At 44.1% G+C, this 17393-nt stretch overlaps 1 protein-coding gene across 1 annotated transcript in view; it reads left to right on the top strand.

Annotated features, from left to right (window-relative positions):
- LOC131287427 (uncharacterized) overlaps positions 1–17393 on the top strand; it is a 154331-nt gene that overhangs the window by 132658 nt on the left and 4280 nt on the right. The window contains exons 8-10 of the mRNA XM_058316476.1: positions 9351–9479; positions 16933–17101; positions 17190–17337. Coding sequence (XP_058172459.1) covers positions 9351–9479; positions 16933–17101; positions 17190–17337 — 446 coding nt within the window. The remainder of the gene's footprint in view (positions 1–9350; positions 9480–16932; positions 17102–17189; positions 17338–17393) is intronic.

Genomic DNA, 17393 nt, shown 5'->3' with positions numbered 1-17393 from the left:
ACGGGTGTGGCACTCGAAAATCAACCAATTGTAACTCCACTCACTCGACTTCTGAGCTCTTCTCTTCTCGATTCGATTACCAATGCAATTCTTTCGTTTGATCCAATTAATTTAATCTTACTTATCTTTAATTCAAACTGTTCAATTCAATCCAATTACATCTACTCCCGGTGCTTTTTTTTTATTTTCATTTCTTGTAGAAAAACAAATCTTGCGAAAAACTTCACAATGTGCGGCTGACTTTCTCACATCAATGCTCGAAGCTCACGTCCCTCCTAATCCCTTAATCCCACACATACCACTGGCAACACCCACTGGCGCACTAGTCGCACCGAAGTGTTTTGACACGTTATCTCGATGGTGCCACGTTTTCCCGCTTTAATCCCCTCGGCGCGGCTAATTCGCATCGCATGACTGATGCCACTCATTTGGCAACCGTGCCACCCATTCTAGCATGAAAAATGTATGACACCCGGAATCCGAACAGCCACGTGCGAAGTGCCAAAGAAACCCCCCACGACACGCCGTACGGACTGTGACATGCCCCAGATATGGATCTTTACTGCCGAAATCGGGGGGATTGGAGCTTCCCTTTGCTGGTGACAAATTTCCTCCCACGATACGATGAGGTCCCGAGAAGAAGCTTCACTACCCCGGTTTGGAGTTCATAAATTTCATTAGCATTAATTTTGCTCGTGAAAAATCCGAACCGTAAATATGTTCCCTTTTTCTCGGAGCTTCTACGGGGCCATAATATGTTTGCCGGGCGATGATGATGTTTTACCGTCGTTCGGTGCGCAGTTCTTTATGGCTCACTCCGGTCGCGGCCTTGCGCGATCCGGCTCGATCTTCGGTTTCTTCCATCTGCCATTTTGCCGGGCGCATGGTATACAACTGAATCCAATATTGTGAATTTCCACGGTTCGATAGACTCCCTTTTGAGGTTTGCATCCATGCGGAGGTTTGTTTTCTTCCTTCTCAAACTGACAGACAGTACTGCGTCTCCCCGTCTTTGCCCTCGTTTCTCCCCGTGTTCCTGGCCTAATCGAATGATAAAAATGTAATCGGTTTATCCAGAACGATGTCAGAATGATGGACGAGTGTGACTGAAGGGTTGACTTGTTTTTCGCTTCATCCTAAACCGGGTCTGTTTTCTGCTCCACAGAACGTTTCTTGCGCGAAGCGTAAAATTCAACACCGCGATTGGATGCCCACGCAACCACCTATTTCCCGATGCCCTTTATTTCTTATTCTATTCTGACATTCGATTGTTGGATTTTTACAGGCAAGTGTAAGTTACCGGTATAAGAATCAGCTCCCTTCGTGCGACACAATGACCAATGTGAAGCAAACAATCGTAGAAACAGCCAGCTTTGGACTCCAAAATGGTAGATTCCCCTTGGACGCACGTGGAAAGTCACATAAATTGAAATGAAAACTTTCCCGCTTTTTCTCCATTACGCAATTCGTCCCCAGAGAGCCCGCTGCTTGATTAATGGGTGGCCCCTGGCGAACCGGCGAGCAGTTCGTGGCCGAGAAAGAGCGGCTTTTCTTTCGTTTTATTTCACCTCCCCGAAGTGCTGATTTCCTTTTTCGTTTTCATTTCCCCGAAACCACCGCCGGCTGTGTGCAGCGAAACACTTTAAAGAGCCACACGTCGGACGTATGGCGTCAGGCCTTTAAAGGACATTTGGTGGTGGTATTAAAGTTGACCAACTTTTTCTATAACTCCTTCGGCAGGTGAAACCGAGTCTGATCGTATTTCGAATTGTGGCCATTTTTCTACCGTATCCTGTAAAAATAGTTTGTTTGGATTCGCAATTCTCGTTACTTCCTGGAGGTAGTTCCTATGTCGGTCTATGTTAGCTTCGCTTTCATTTGCGCTGTTATGGCGAGCAACAACCTTGCTGTCTGCGAAATCGATAAGAGAGTCATCATAAAATATTTATGACCCAAGGCGGACCGAAGTTCTCGTGTCGGATGTGATTTTTTGCCCTTCCTGGTTCGCTTCGTTTTTTTTCACTTAATTTCTACCATCTGATATGCAGGTTCCGGTGCGATACCTTTTCATTAAATATGCTCGATGTTGTTCGCTTGGATGCAGGAAAAAAAACGGATTTATTTTTCTCTCTATACTTCGCCGGAAATGTGTCATCCGGTCTGCGCACAGAGTTGCTATTTTACAGTAAAAAAACCAGTGTGTAAAACATGTACCAAGCGCCTTCATCACCAGCCAGGAAGTCTTCTTGCATAATCTACGCACCTTAATCTAAACCATAGAAAGGAAGAAAAAAGGCTCTTGTTGGAGGTTGGCATCAGCTTTGTTACAATATCCTTTCTCGATGAGAATGAGAAGGAATGAAAAATTGCAACACCGATTCTTCTCCGCTGTTGCCACCTTTCGAAGCTTTTCGAGGGAAAACATTTCCCTTTTTTTACCCCCATTCGCACTTTGACAGACACGTTTGTGCAACAAAGCGCGCGCACAGCAGTCAACGTGGGTCGGGATCATATATCCTTTCTTTGGCCACTTTGCTTCCGCATAGTGTTTGCGGCGCGTGTGAAAAGGCTATTGTTTCTTTTTTTTTGTTTTTGTTAGCTCGGGTTGTGCGGGGATTATTCCCTCCGAGAGCGATCCTGGCAATCATCGTCCACGTTGTCGTCGTCATTTGGTTGACTTTTCTCGGGAGCAGCAGAACCGGTGTGTCCCTTGTTTTTCCTCGTTCCACCAAACCCCCCGCTCAGTCGTTTTCATTTTCTTAAAACGTCACATCTGTGCTACGATGTTGTGCTTACTGGAATCATAGTGGCCTGCCGGGAGGGGGTGCTCGGGGGGTATGCGCGGGTGACGGCGATGCAAACAAAAACAATTAACTATGAAGTGTGGAACAAATGTTTGACAAAGAGCTGTCGGTTCCATTTCTTCGCACCCGCACCCGGACCTGGCGTTGCTGTGTAATTGTTCGTCCTGTTTGCTCAAGCGGTGGAAGGGAAGGGGGAGGGAAAGAAGAGCTTTCCGTATTATTATCTCACCGGCCGTGTTCTGTCGTGTTTCATGAAGCACCAGGAGGGCACACAGCGCTTCCTGTCACCATTTTCCACGCTCCTCCGCGAAGGGGTTGGCTTCGGTTCGGTCGATAGGCATCTGGAGGCAGGCTTCGGAGGGTAAGACAACTGGAGGCAGGCGTACTTAGCGGTGGGCAAAAGTAAACTGAATCTCGAATGCCCCCCAGAGACGGATTGGCGAGACGAGTGTAGGGTTTGGAGTGAAACAGATAAGCGGAAAAATCTTAACGCAAACTCTAGCAGACGGTTTGTCAGCAAATTTTGAAGTACTTGAGTCTTCAAACTTATTTGTTGCTGCTTCATTTGGATGGTGCTTATGACGATTGAAATTCCACTGAGATAGGAGTTTTTGAATCATTAAAAGAAATTAAGTCTGTTTTACTTTCTACTTTTTGAAAACAAGAATTTATTCCTTTTTTAACGGCAGTTTTGTCACAAATGTACGATGCTTTTTGCTTTTCCTTCGTTGGTTTTGTTGTAGTAATTTCTGGCTACAGATGTTTAAAATCGACTTTTGCAGTTCTTTTAAGGAATTTTTTTTCTGACAAAAGATTTCTTGCTGAATCTCTCAAAAGAGTATTACTTTAAAAAATCGATCATTTAAGCCCCTGCCGGCACAAGATGATGAATCCTTTCTTCGCTGTTTGTGTTAGTGTTCATAGTTTCTGCTCGGGATCGTCTTTACCTTTTGTATGGGAAGTGTTGTTCACCTTTTGTATGGGACAGCGTCGAGAAACTGACAGATCTCGACGGAAAAATCATGAATACCTCAAATGTTGATCGGATTTACGATAAAATGCAATTACATAAAAGGTTGTAATGTCGACGATGTGATTTTCTACCGTGTAAAACAACCGCTGCAATATAATAATTTATTTCAATTAAATATGGTACTTACATTTAACATATCATACGAAACATTGCCAACTTATGGTTTTTGGAGTGCACTCAGCAGTAAAAATTGCTAAATTAAATCATGCATTAATTCATAGCAACGTCAAAGTATGATTATTAAAGTTGTCCTGCCAAATAAAAACACCCCGCCGAAAGCCTGCAAAGCATACTCGATCGAACTTTATAAGCATGACGTTAATTACTGGCTCGGAGAGTTTTATGAGCACACAGCTTTGTCGGACTGCCACAGTACGAGGCAAACCAACCGGAAGCTGCCACAGAGCCCGGGCCGGGTGCGTGCGGATGATTTTGGTGTACTTCATGAATTATGAATAATATCATCCTTCGGTCCCCTCGGCAGTGCATTCCCGGCATATCCCGGGCGAAGGTGGCGACAGGGGAGGGGACCTGCAAAGGCTGGCTGGCAGGGCGGTGAAGTGAAGCATAATTCGCAAAATGTGTTGCTGCCTCCACATTGCTGCAGCGGTGTCCTGGAACGCGCGCCCGAGTTGCTGTGCATGCATTATAAATAAAGTAATTTCGATTTTTCCTCGCATCCTCGGCCCGGAGTTTCATGCCTGGCGGTGTTTGAGTAATTTAAAATTTTGCCTTCCATTTTTTTCGGCATCAATTTATTTTTACATCACTTTTTACCCCGCCGCTCAACCGCGTCGTTTTTCCTTAGCTTCGTTATGTCCATCACTGAAATGTACGAAATTTGTTAAATTTAAAATAAAACAATGCCCCACTTATTTTAGTATTGCTTTTTTCTTCGATTTTAATCTCTCAAATTGTGACTCAAACGTCCATCGGAGTGATTTTTCATATGTTTAAAATTTTATGGAAAATAATAAATGGGGCTTAATTTTCCACACGAAATCAAACATAAAATTTTCGCATTGACCAGGGCTAAGTTTTTCTGGACGGAATGTTTGAAGTTTGCAGAATAATAAAGTCATCTACACCGAAACATTAATTTTCAAAAATGTCAAAATGTTTCCGCCAGAGTAAACATTCGTCAGAATTTACTCAGTAAATTCACTCAGTACCTGGGAAGTCATCCATTTTTGTATTAATATATTTGTGACTCTCGCAAAGTACCAACAATATCTATTTTGGGTTCACAGAAGCAATTCATGCTCCTAGCAACAATTCAATCATTTTCCAATGATGAGCTCATGTTTTGGAGTGATTTTGTTACAAATTATAACAGCGAGCAAATAACAGGGAGTGGAAATTCATGACAGTTCCCAGTTGTTCGCATACACATTCCAATGAATTTCTGCTTCGATGCCCTAGGGATGACTTGCTACCAATCGATTCCTGTTAGACAAGCTATTTGTTTTTGCACCGTTATTTATAAATTCGGCGAAACCTGACGGAAAATTCGATTACAAATTATTCGTGCTACGTTGCCACCTTGAAGCTTCATTTAATGGATAATTGAATTACACGCGTCCAGCTTCACGAAGCTAATGGTAGAGAGAGCATCGCAGTTGTTTGTGTTGACTCCAGGTTGCCATCGTATCCGTGGGTGGTCAACGTTATGAGAATGGAAACGCTGGTGAAGTTTATTTATTTAAAAAAAAATAGCCGAAGGTTAAATAAGAAACTTCATAAGAAAAAAAAGCCTCCCGGGTGGAACCTTGTACCTTACCCGGAGGGAGGCCACCGTAGGATACAATACAACGAGTAATTCAAACCACCGAAGACCAAAATGGCCGCAATCGAGTTGTGAACGGAGAAAGAAGCTCCGTTCGGCAATGGTTTCCTTTTCGATTCGAAAGGAAAACAACCGAATCTGTATCGCGCCATAGGGTGGGTTTTCTTGGAATGCGACGTGCTCACGTTCAAAAGCAACTGGATGCGGTGCGGTTGGTGTTTAATTAAAAATAAGCGAAGGTGCAGAAATCAAACAAATTAAGAGGAATGGCGCCACAAATGGCGCACGGGTGTGGTCCGTTTCTCGCTTCGTTTATTTATGAAAACTGTACCGCCCGCGATCCTGGCGCTGCTCGCGGGGTTGGGTTGAGAAAGTTTTCCTTACGATAAATTGTAGGGCAAAGGCATGTGATCGGTGCACGGGCGATTGAACGTGATCGTGCCGGTTCGTTTTAAGGGCAATTTTGTTCGTTTGTTGGTTTCGCTTATTAAAAAACGTCTGAGCATATCCAAACGTGCCATAATATGCTTGCGATAATTTTTCAACTAACAGCTTAAAGAATTATGTAAGGTTTACTTTCTTTTAAGTTTATGCAAGGTTGGTTACATATTATAATCTGTGTTAATATTTATTTTTCTTCTATTTTGATATTGTTGTATTTTTGCTCAAATCAAATAAATATCTCTGTAAGATCAAATTGAACAAAGGGACTTTTTTATTGTTGTCCCCTTATGTTGAAACTTTTATCCCTAACTAAGCTTCAGAAACTATTTTTTCTTATTCAAACAATCAAGATCTTTATTTAATGGAATTTGTTTTGTTTTCGCTCTGTTGTACAAATTCTCGCTCCAACACAACAACATCGCAAATGGTGTCCCGCTGGCAATTTTATTCCCAATGCTCTCCTTTTGTGTTGACCTTTGTTCACATATTAAATAGCCCCTTCAATTCTTAGCTGACGAACTGGCCAGTAATTAAAGGATAACCCCTCGGCACGGTTCCTATCAATGAATCCTCGGCTCGGCAGCCGACGAAACAACGCAAATCTGCACGAAAAAGATCGCCATCAGCTTGTCGTATCGTCCTCGCTCTCAGGTTCGCCCGATCCCCCGGAAAGGGATTTGCTTTCACGGATGGTGCGGGCGATAACGGAAGATGTTGCCTCTTCGCCTTATTCTTTCGCATCGGTTGACTTATCTCCAACCCGTGGAGAGGAGCATCGTGTTGCCGTGCGGGTGGCTAATGAGGGAAAGCTACCCCAACTGCCGTTCGTCCTCCGCCGCTTATTCGGCGTTTGTTTTCATCCGCTATCGCCTTTCCGAACTTCCCCGTGCACTCATCCGATGGGGGGATGGAAGGGGGCCAGGGACCAAGGTTTAATTAGATGCAGCCGGACCGGTCATACAGTTAAGGCCGTTCCAGCCTGCGCTCTGCTCGGGGTCTGGTTTCCGGCTCGCCATTCCAGGCGAGGGATTTTTAATTTTGAACCAAATGAAACCTTTTCCCTATCTTCGCCCACTTTAGCCTGCTCCTTTCGCACGGCTTGTTGTCGTGCAAGTGTATGTTGGCTTATCTGTTCGTTTCTTTGCTACTTTCGAATCGCTTATTTATTTTCAAATCACAATCCGGTAAATGAAAGGTGTTTTTCTAGCCGAGAAAGCGGATTATCATCATTGGTCGAGAGGATGTGGAAACGAAGGTTTGATCATCTTATTTACATCAAGAGCTGATCATCTTATTTACTGGACGTACGAAAACAAATTTACCAAACCACAAAGGACTTTTCCTAATCTTGCTAACTATTGGAATTAATACTATTGGAAATAATAGGAGTTGAATCTGAAAACAATATTTCGATCCATCTCATACGTGCAAGATAATTCCAAAAATGTTTCAGTACGAAATGAATCAATCTCATTAATTGATCAATTAGTTTGACATGCTAATTCCAAAGTTCGGAATCGATTCCCTAAATTAAAGGACTCTAATTGATGCGGCAAAGGAATGAAGATTTCACCGCAACGATTACGGTGTGGTCACATCGTATCGAACTGCAATCAATCTTTCGCTATCCGGTTGAAAACAAGTACCGTCCGGCGGAAGGAGAACGTTCCGACATTTTATTGTATCGGACTGCCTTTTCGCCTCTCCTTGGCCCACATTCAACAGTAGCGGCACTTTTCCGCTTACTCAGGCGACGTTTGCTCGTCCTTTTGGGCCGAGTGTGGTCAAGTGTGTGTTGTTCTGTGTGCGTCCGGAAAGACGATGACTGATAGTTTTTCTATTCAATTACGGCTAAATGAAGCTGTCTCGTTAGCTCTCGTTAGTCCAGCCAGTCCGGTGTGAGGGAGAGGAAGAACGGGGACGTCTTTCGAAGCGAGGCTCTTGGCTCAATCGAGGCCGCGCGTGCTCGTCGCTTTTGGGGGATAACACAAACGCCGGAAGTGCTGGACGATTTTCATCGATTGGGTTACAAATTAAGTATGCGATGGTTGGGTGAAATTTATCATCTTCATCACCCACCACCCCTACCACCAGCATCCGAGCACTGGTCCACTTTTCTGCAGCAAGCTTCCGGAAGTGGTCGGAAAGCGTGCTGCGGCCTCTTGCCGAAAGTAGAATGATGGATGATGATGAGTGTGTAATTTGACTACATCGAAACCATCGTTGGGAAGATTTGTGCCAACGTGTGGACGGATCGATTGGCCGGCATTTCCCCTGGCGACGACATTTATTGCTCTAATTTCCCGTTCGTTCTGAAAGTGGGATGAAGCAAACTCGTACATAAAAAAACATACCACATTTGACGTTTCGTCGATACACGCGTTCCATTTAAAGTCACAGTTTCCTCGCTTCGCCAAATTACCTCCTGGTGTTGACGGTATTTACTTTTCGGTTTGTTAATTTTCCACTCAACCGATCGACACTGACCGTGATTGGAAATTGTAAAACCTCCGAGTTGCAGTCCTTGATCCGCAATTCCGCTTAAGCTTCGCCGTAATGAGTTTACGAAAGTCCGCACCAGCCGCGACGGGCGTTTACAAGCTGTCCATTTACTAATGGGAAATTGGTAGCTTGTTTCGCTCAATCGAAAACTTCGCGGAAAAATAGCAAACACAAAAACAGCAGCTGCCAGATGATGTTTACGACTCAACATGTTTTAAGTAATGCAGATTATCAGTTTAGTCTGTAATCTGTTTTCGAAATCTTCAGACAAGAACCAATTTATTTTTAATCTTTTCCTTTCCTCTAGTTTCTGAGAATTGGAATGAAAAACGTTCGTCTGGATGAATGTGTTTTATATTTTCGTTATAATATAATCTCATTTTAATTTCAAAACGATTTGTATGATGGAAAATGTTGCCAGTGTGTCTTGATTTTGTATCTCAAATGAAATTGGTATCCCAGAGAAGCACAATGACAAAAGCGAGCAAACTTTAATTATTGAAAGTATTACCAAGTTATTTGTTTAAAAACAACAATTTTCCGTTAAGGGTAAACGTCCCCAGGAATGAATGAATACTGCATAGCTTTCCAGTTCGCATTCCTTGGGATTGCATCGGCAAATGGCACTTTTGGAATTGTCCGGGGAAAAGTTGTCACGTAAACGCGCCATTAACGACAACAAAAATCCTTCCCGAGTTTTTTTTTTTTTTTGCGTCTACTCCGTAAGCGTTCGTTTTTCCACCGTGCTGATCACCCCGTTTTCTTCTCCCTCTCATTCCAGCACTACCGGGGTTCGCTCAAGTCGCTCAACACCGGCATCGTCACGCTGCTCAACTATGGAAAACACGTGCCACCGGCCGTGTCCCACGTAACGCTGGCGCACGAAATCGGACACAACTTCGGCTCGCCGGTAAGTAAGACCCACGGTTCGACTTTCTTTCACCGATCCGGCAGCGGGAAAAATCGGCTTCACCGTCAACCGGTGCCTCCGTCATTCTCGCAACGATCATTAAAACATCAAAAGAAAAGGATAAGAAGCCAGACTTGGCTCGACTCGAACTGACTGTCGGGAGCTTTGACGTCCATTTTGTGGGTTGTGGGAGGGCAATCCTTACTGCAAAGTCCGCTCGTTGCTTGGAGGATTAAATTGCGACAAACGCGAACCGCCCGAAGGACCGTTTTACAAAATGTCGCCACCAATCGGGCGTTGTTCTTATACAAGCCTGTCTGAGAAATAGCTTTCTGAAGGTAGAGAAACCATCTTCTTTTCTTTCCTTCCCTTTGCTCCGCTGCTCTTTGTGATCTTTGAGCCAACTCAACCGATCGACCAACGCGAGAATGGTAACGAGCTGGACGAGTTGGTTTCGTTGAAAGATTACGCGCCCGAGAAAAGGCGCTTAAGGATGAGATTTTCAATCGGATAAATTAAAGAAACAATTCATTAAAACAGCATTAACTACTTTCTGGAATAAAATTGTTTCTGCTCGGGAAACCGAGCGCACCCGTCGTTCATATTGTTAATTGAACTGAACAGTTTAATTCTATCCGATTCAATTAAAGCTCCCTCGAGTGCCTCGCGAACTGTATGGGAAAATTAATTTCGCTCAACGACGCCACCTTTTCTTGGCCTTTTTATTGTTCAGGTTTTTATGTTCCACCAGTTGTGGCAGGTAGAAAAACTTTAGCAAAAGGCGTTGCGATTTGATTGCATTTTCCTCGAAGCAATGCGACGTGCATCGCCGGGCAAGATTTTCCGGTCCCAACCTGTGCTGGTTGCGCTGGTGTCCTCGGCTTTTCACCAATCGTTTTCCCGTCCCATCGACGGGCCTGTCGGGCTTTGATCTCAATCTGTCGTTTCGTTCGTCTTTATCTCTTCAGCCTGTGTTTTTCCGCTCGAAATATATATTTATTTTAGTTTTTCAATTTTCTTCCTCACCTCCCGTGCACGAGTGGGTGAAATCGATAAAATAGAAATAAAAGTCGAATCCCGAACCGAACGCAATTGGTTGGCTTCTTCCCCCTGACTCCGGCTCGGGGCAAACTCTCCGCGCGGCCAAACGGAACCGACCAGCCGGGAATCACCACCGAACAGCTGCCGAGCCGGCCAATTGTTTGTCGTAAGACTACCGTTTTTCGGCAAACCGTTGGCAACTCGTTCAACTGGATCGAATTGGATGGGCAGGGAGAAACGGCATCCCCGCCACCTCACCTTGGAACAGCTGTAGGGTGGTCGTTCCAATTTTTCCTCGGCGTTGATCCTACGCCATCAAGGCTTGTGCGAAGCGTCGGCAAAGCTTCGTCGCAGCACGATTTAAAGGGTCCACTGCTTTGCTGCTTCATCCTTTCATCGTCTCTGTTTTCTTATGTTACACACTTTTATGTTTGGAAAAATTAGAACGCAACGTGGAAGGGAAGGACGGGGAGCAGAAATATCTGATCGAAGAGTCTGATGTTGTATCGCCTTTCTCGTCGGTCATCTTTGGAGGGATATCTTCTTAGGACAATCTTTTGAAACGCTATTCTGTGAAAGGACATACCGTTTCTGGTTTTTTTGCCAAACGCTTTTGATCTTTGTTACGTTCTCATATTTTCTTTTCATATTTGGTCTCTTCTTTTATTTCTATTTTACCAGTTTTCTTTTGATTTTTATTTCTTAAGCTTTTATTTAGTCTCTCTTTTCTAGTCTTTTTGTTTATTTAAGCCTTCAGGAATTCTATTAACAGTACGTAAAATCAAATAACCATAATTGATTCCAATTTTCTCTAAACAATGGAAAGCACAATCTCGAACGAACCTTTTAGTAATAATCTAGTAATAGTAAATCTTCCCGGAATCTTATTTCAGCGTTGGGAAGCCGGTATTTTCGTTCATCTTTCTCCACCTTTTCCCCAACAATCAACAGTTGATGAAATAAATCCTTCGGCACCAGATGTGTAGTGAGCAAACAAAATAACGGGAAAATACAACAACCAGGAGTAGCTTATCCTTCACACCCTTTCGGTATCGAAATGTTCGGTAGTTTTTCCCAAAATTGATTTCTCAACCGAGCTAGATTCGGTTCGCATCGCAAACACGACGACGGACGTCCAATTTCTTCCCTCTCCACCCCCGGCTCCACTCGAAATGCACTAAACTACGGGCCCCCGTAGGTCGTAGGCATTTGGAGTTGGAAAAGTTTTTCCTTTCATCCAACGACTCGGCGCACTCTTTCCGCACCGTGCTTCCACAAACCCATTGCGTTGATTGCGTTCCAGGCAAGAAGCCGTTGGTGCCATTTGTGCAGCCTTTTCGCAAAGCGAAATTCGAAAAGGCTATCTTTTTTTCCCTCCTTTCGGCGCGTTTCTATCCATTCGATTATCTACCCCTCGAACCCGGCAATCCCGAGCCTTCCTCGGTCGCCTTACCGTGAGCCGCTGTCGGTTGTTCGATGATGAGCAGGGAGGAAAATTTATTGACACGGAAATAATGGGCCTAATCCAAGTGTAATCAAGATGTGCTTGAGAAGAAAACTTTCCGACACAAAACACCCCGTTTCCGGGCCTGGGTTTGGGGTTTCTTTTCTATACACCACCACCACCGGCAGTGGCTGCAAAACAAAATTCACCCCGGACACACTTTCAAAAGAAAGTCCCTTCCCGAATCCTTTTTATTCGGTTACGCTTTTAACCAGCGCAAAAGGATGAGCTGTCCCAACCTGTCTCGGCCCCGTCTGCCTGCCCCGCAAAATCAGTCGGGAATCGGGAAAACGCTGTGTTTTGAATTGAGTTTGAAAATTCCGAATAACTTAATTATTCTTCAGCTTTAGTGCAATCGGGACTTGCTTTACCTTCGTTCGGCCCGAAAGTCGTTCACCTAAGTAAGGGGTTGTCCGTTCGTGCGTGAAAAACAAACCTCCACTCGACAATCAAAAGAATGTTTCTCCATAAAACGACGGACGCCGGTGTGTCCGTTGTATTCATCCGCAAGCGTACCTCATTTCCATTTCGTTTCCACTCAGAACCGAACACACCGCAATGCTTGCTGGCTTGCTTTCGAGTGGGTGGAATTTCAAAGAAAAACTAAGCGAGTCCCACTCGAAAGGATTGCGGTGCTTCCGGAATCAACTAAAACGATAGAGTGGAATTTTTAATATTCATAAACGGTTCGTCCCCTCCAAAACGCCGCCCGGAGAAGCGCGGTTTGCAAATGCAAAACTGGCCGATGATGTATTCAAATTTCGACTAGGAACACAACTGAAACGCCAGTGTGTTCTTCCTGTTGGTTTGTGTGCCTTGAAGCGGCCCTTTTTCCATCAGTCCCAGTCAGGAAAGATTCGTTGCAACCGACACGCTGATGCGTTTGTGATTGTCGAGAACACTTTTACTCGCTTAGACATGAGTGCACCACGACAGTTTTCATCGCATCTCGCGTCAAAACGGTTTGGTCGAAAATGAAATTTAGAAAATGGAAGTGCGAGGAAAAAAAAGGCGACCAACCCTGCGGGAGTGAAAATGAAATGCACATTTCCTCGTTGGCTGGCTCGAGGAAATGGTTCGGTTGGGGTTTTCTCAAGTTGTTTTTTTTTTATGGTTCTCTTGTCCCTACGGTTTCGCTTTGTGAGGATCCACCGTTAACCGTCGCGCGCATTGAATTGTTTTGCCACGTTTCGAATGCATGCACTCCCTGTATGAAACCAACCGTCCTTTGACAGCCCTTTGCGAAGGACTTTGCTGCCAGCGGTCTGGTTGTTAGCGCGCAAAGGGACATGTTGCAAGAGCAGAAGCAAACGGAAAATGTCGACTCCCTTAAACGACCTCGCGTGCGTGCCCGGGGCCCGCCTGCAAGCAATGGTAAAAATGACGAAAAATCGTACCTGACACTTGGAACAAACGAGAGGACTTGTTCTGTCATGACCTACACGGAGTGACATACGTTTTTTTTTTTGCAAGCGAAGCAACATATGTGGAGTTGAGGTGAAGTGGGTGTTTCATCTTCCACTTGTCGGAATGGATTTTTCGCTTTCTTTCGAGCGTGAAAACAGAGGAAGTGCCAGCTCTAGGCGCATCCCGCCGGGGCAGAAGATGTGCGAACGGCGTTGAACGTAAAACGCAACTGGCGTTGACCTGAATCCCCGATGGTGACCCCGTTTGCAACAAGGACGGCACCTACATTGGCGTTTAATGAGAGCCTTTTGTGTGCAACGGGTGTCAACTTCACGCGAGCGATGGTTCCCACACTCTTGTGGTTGTGTTACCATTTGTTTCATCCTTCCCGCTATGATCCGAGGATCAAATTTGTACATTGTATTACATGTTTCTCATACAATCTGTTTTTTATTATCATCTTATACCTCAATAATAAATTCAATTTATTTGAATGTTTATTAACAGTTTTTTACATTTTGTTACATTATGCAAGAGATATTGGTGGTTAAAATAATAGACCACATTTAACAAATTTTGTCAACTAAAGTTTTTGTACCACTAGTTCCAAATTGGTTTTTGTTTGTTGCCTTGCCTTCGATTGTATGTTTTAAACATATTTCATATATCCTATACTGTTAAAACATATTATCAAAGCTTTTATGCAATGGGATGTTCTAGATCATATGTACTTTTCTTAAAATATTGAACCAGAAAAAAATCCAGCGAATTATAAACATTTATCTGAATGTAAATATTTAGTGTTTATGCACTTAGGGTGTGAACAAGTGGGGTGAATGTTTGAATTAAAACAAGAAATCTTTTTTGTCAAATGTTTTATGCTTCTCCATACGTATCGTTAGCATCACCATAACATCGTGCTCATTTCGTCATGGCATCAAATTTTCCTCAGTTAAGAAATAATGGAAATTTCAATGCTGCCCAACAAAGCGTTTTCCTGAAGGTGTAATAATCTCTGCTATGCTTGTTGAATCTCTGTTTACCAAAAACAAACATCGATGAAAAAATAAATATACCAACTCTCCCACAAAGACAGTTTCGTGCCGGCCAAGGGCAAGACCGGCTAAAGTAAACATTAAAGAAATTCCATTTTAATGCAGCTATCCAGTACGGTACCATTCCATTTGATTGCACTTTATGTCCATCGAGACTGTCAGCCGTGTACAGGCAAAAACATCGTCCTTCCGGGTCCAAGTTAAACCGGGAATAATTAATAGATTAATAATACCCGAGATTTGGATCCTCCGCTTTCCGGCAGAGGAGGAAATGATAATCTGGGAAGCTGGCCAACACAGCAGAGATGGTCGTAAAAAAGATAACTTTAAAACATTATAATAAATAAAAGGTGCGGAGAGTGAGAAGGAGACCCTGTGTATCGTTTCCTTGAAATGATTTTTTAGATGTCCGTTCGTAATCCCACCGTGGTTCCTGCCTCGAAGAACTTCTTATTGCATCTTCATTCCATCGACTGCGTTGCGGCGAGTGAACGTGATTCCTTTTCCGGTGCAGCTCTCACTCGCATCCTCTTGGGAGGTGGCGGAAGTGGGAGGTAAAATAAATACTGAACGGAGAATTTATTGGTCTCAATTAATCGCCTCGCGCGCGCTGGACGTCGGACGTGGCACGGGAGCGACGATCCTTTTCGCAGCAGTCGGTCATTAGTGGAAGCTGAAAAGTTTACTGCGAAAAGATAAATAAGGACTTTAGCACAAGGGTGGGTCGCGGAGGGGAGGGTGGAGAAGTGCGGACGTTAACAATACTTTAGTTGCTTCATTTCATTTGCCAAGAACTACGAAACGAGGTGGATTTCGGCGTCGCTGGAATGCTGGGAGAGTAATTGCAAAAGAAACGTCCCGGAAGGCATGCCGGCGGGTTCCAGAGACGTGGCCGTTTGCTAAGTGAACAAATTGCAGTTCGTTCCGTCGGGAGGTGGGAGGAGTGGCCGAAACAAGTGTATCCCATTTAGAAGACACGCTGTTGGCAGCTTGCACAACTCGATTTTCCCGGGGCTTTTCTGGTGGCGTTAGTACAGAGTGAGAGAGAGCTTATCACTTCCACTGTGGCATTCCCCTGAGCAGTATGTGGCTCTAAATCCCAGGACGCGGTATATTAGGTTTTGGAAAGCAGCAGTGAGTCGTCCGAGGGTATGATGGAAACATGCAGCTGTATGTAGCAAGTTGTTTTTAGCGTGTTTCATCAATGTATCTTCACGAGAAAATCCTTCAAACCGTGGATTGCTCTAGCGCAACCTTCCGAAAATGTTGTGCCAAATGAGGTTGAGCTTGTAAATTATATTTTTTGGGTAGCAATTTCAACAACATCTTCACTTCAGGCGAGTGAATGACGGTGCAGTGGGTGGATGAATCTGAGTCTTTAATTAAAATGGATCCATTACTCTCTGTACTATATTAGTTATTACAAAATGAAACCTCCAACATTTAAAATTATATTATATTTTTTGGGTAGCAATTTCAACAACACCTTCACTTCAGGCGAGTGAATGATGGTGCAGTGGGTGAATGAATCTGAATCTTTAATTAAAATGGATCCATTACTCTCTGTACTATATTAGTTATTACAAAATGAAACCTCCAACATTTAAAAGGCAATAAGTTGAATTTGAAAACAAGGAATGCAATAGATCTAATTTTTTATTTCATATCGTTATTCCCTCTGTTGATTTCAAATAGAAGCTCTTTATTCATCTTAAAGCAAACTGAGACGGTTGTTTTCGTTAGTATTCTACAAACCTCAAACTCTACCGAAAGTTACTGTAATTATTTGTTGTTTTAAAAGGCATCATAAAGTTGTACTTAAGAACTTTAGAAAATGTAAGGTTACAGAAACCAACAAACAAAAACATTCATTTATCTACTGCTTAAAAACTCGCTGTCAAGAACACCTCATTCATAGGTTTAAATACGGTTATGCTAATACTTGAGATCAAAATACCTTTAAGTCAATTAATCTATACTGACCTAGTTCGAGACTCAATCTTTCTACCAAACATTTGATCTTCCGCGACATAACTCAATTTGAGCTCCCGTTTTACTTCCCTTGCGGTTCAAATCTCGATAATCGTCTAATGAAAACAAAAACAAAACCACCATAATCAATTTAACGGCACTGGTTGTGGTGGTAAACCATCACAATTAAAAGTGCATTCAAGTGGCCGTGCCTTCGACACGCGAAACCCTTCCTTCGAGTGAAGCAGGCACTGCAGCAACAGTGCACAACTTCCTTCACCGTGCCGTCACGTCTTAGCGCGAACGAAACGCATGGTGCACATAATTGTGGTTGATTAATTCCTTTCTCTGCCGGCAAAATTACAGCCATTAGTGCGAAAGTAGCCATATTTCACTTCCTCCCACGGTGGGCGGGTGGGTTGGGGTTTTTTTTTACTTACGTTTACACTTACACCCCCTCTTTTTTCGTTCACAGCACGACCCGGAGCAGTGCACGCCGGGTGGCGAGGACGGCAACTTCATCATGTTTGCCCGGGCGACCTCCGGCGACAAGCGGAACAACAACCGCTTCAGCCCGTGCTCGCTGAAAGCCATCGAGCCGGTGCTGAACGCGAAGGCACGCAGCGCCAAGGGTTGCTTCACCGGTCAGTATTCCGTCAATCACGGCGTCGTTGTGGGGTTTTCCCTCCCGCCAGAATTTAATTGTAACCATTCGACGCTCTTTTGTTGCAGAACCGCAAGAGGCCATCTGCGGCAACGGGGTGGTGGAGACGGGCGAGGAGTGCGACTGCGGCTGGGAGGAGGACTGCAAGGACTCGTGCTGCTACCCGATGTCACGCCATCCGCGCTTCGACCAGAAACCGTGCACGCTGACGCCGAAGTAAGCCACGGAGCGATAATCGCCGCCAAAGAAGCGTTTTTCTAATGGTTTTCCCT

Source organism: Anopheles ziemanni, chromosome 3 (assembly GCF_943734765.1).
Source record: "Anopheles ziemanni chromosome 3, idAnoZiCoDA_A2_x.2, whole genome shotgun sequence".
In the NCBI taxonomy this organism is placed as follows: Eukaryota; Metazoa; Arthropoda; class Insecta; order Diptera; family Culicidae; genus Anopheles; species Anopheles ziemanni.
This window is presented reverse-complemented; position numbering and strand designations above follow the sequence as displayed.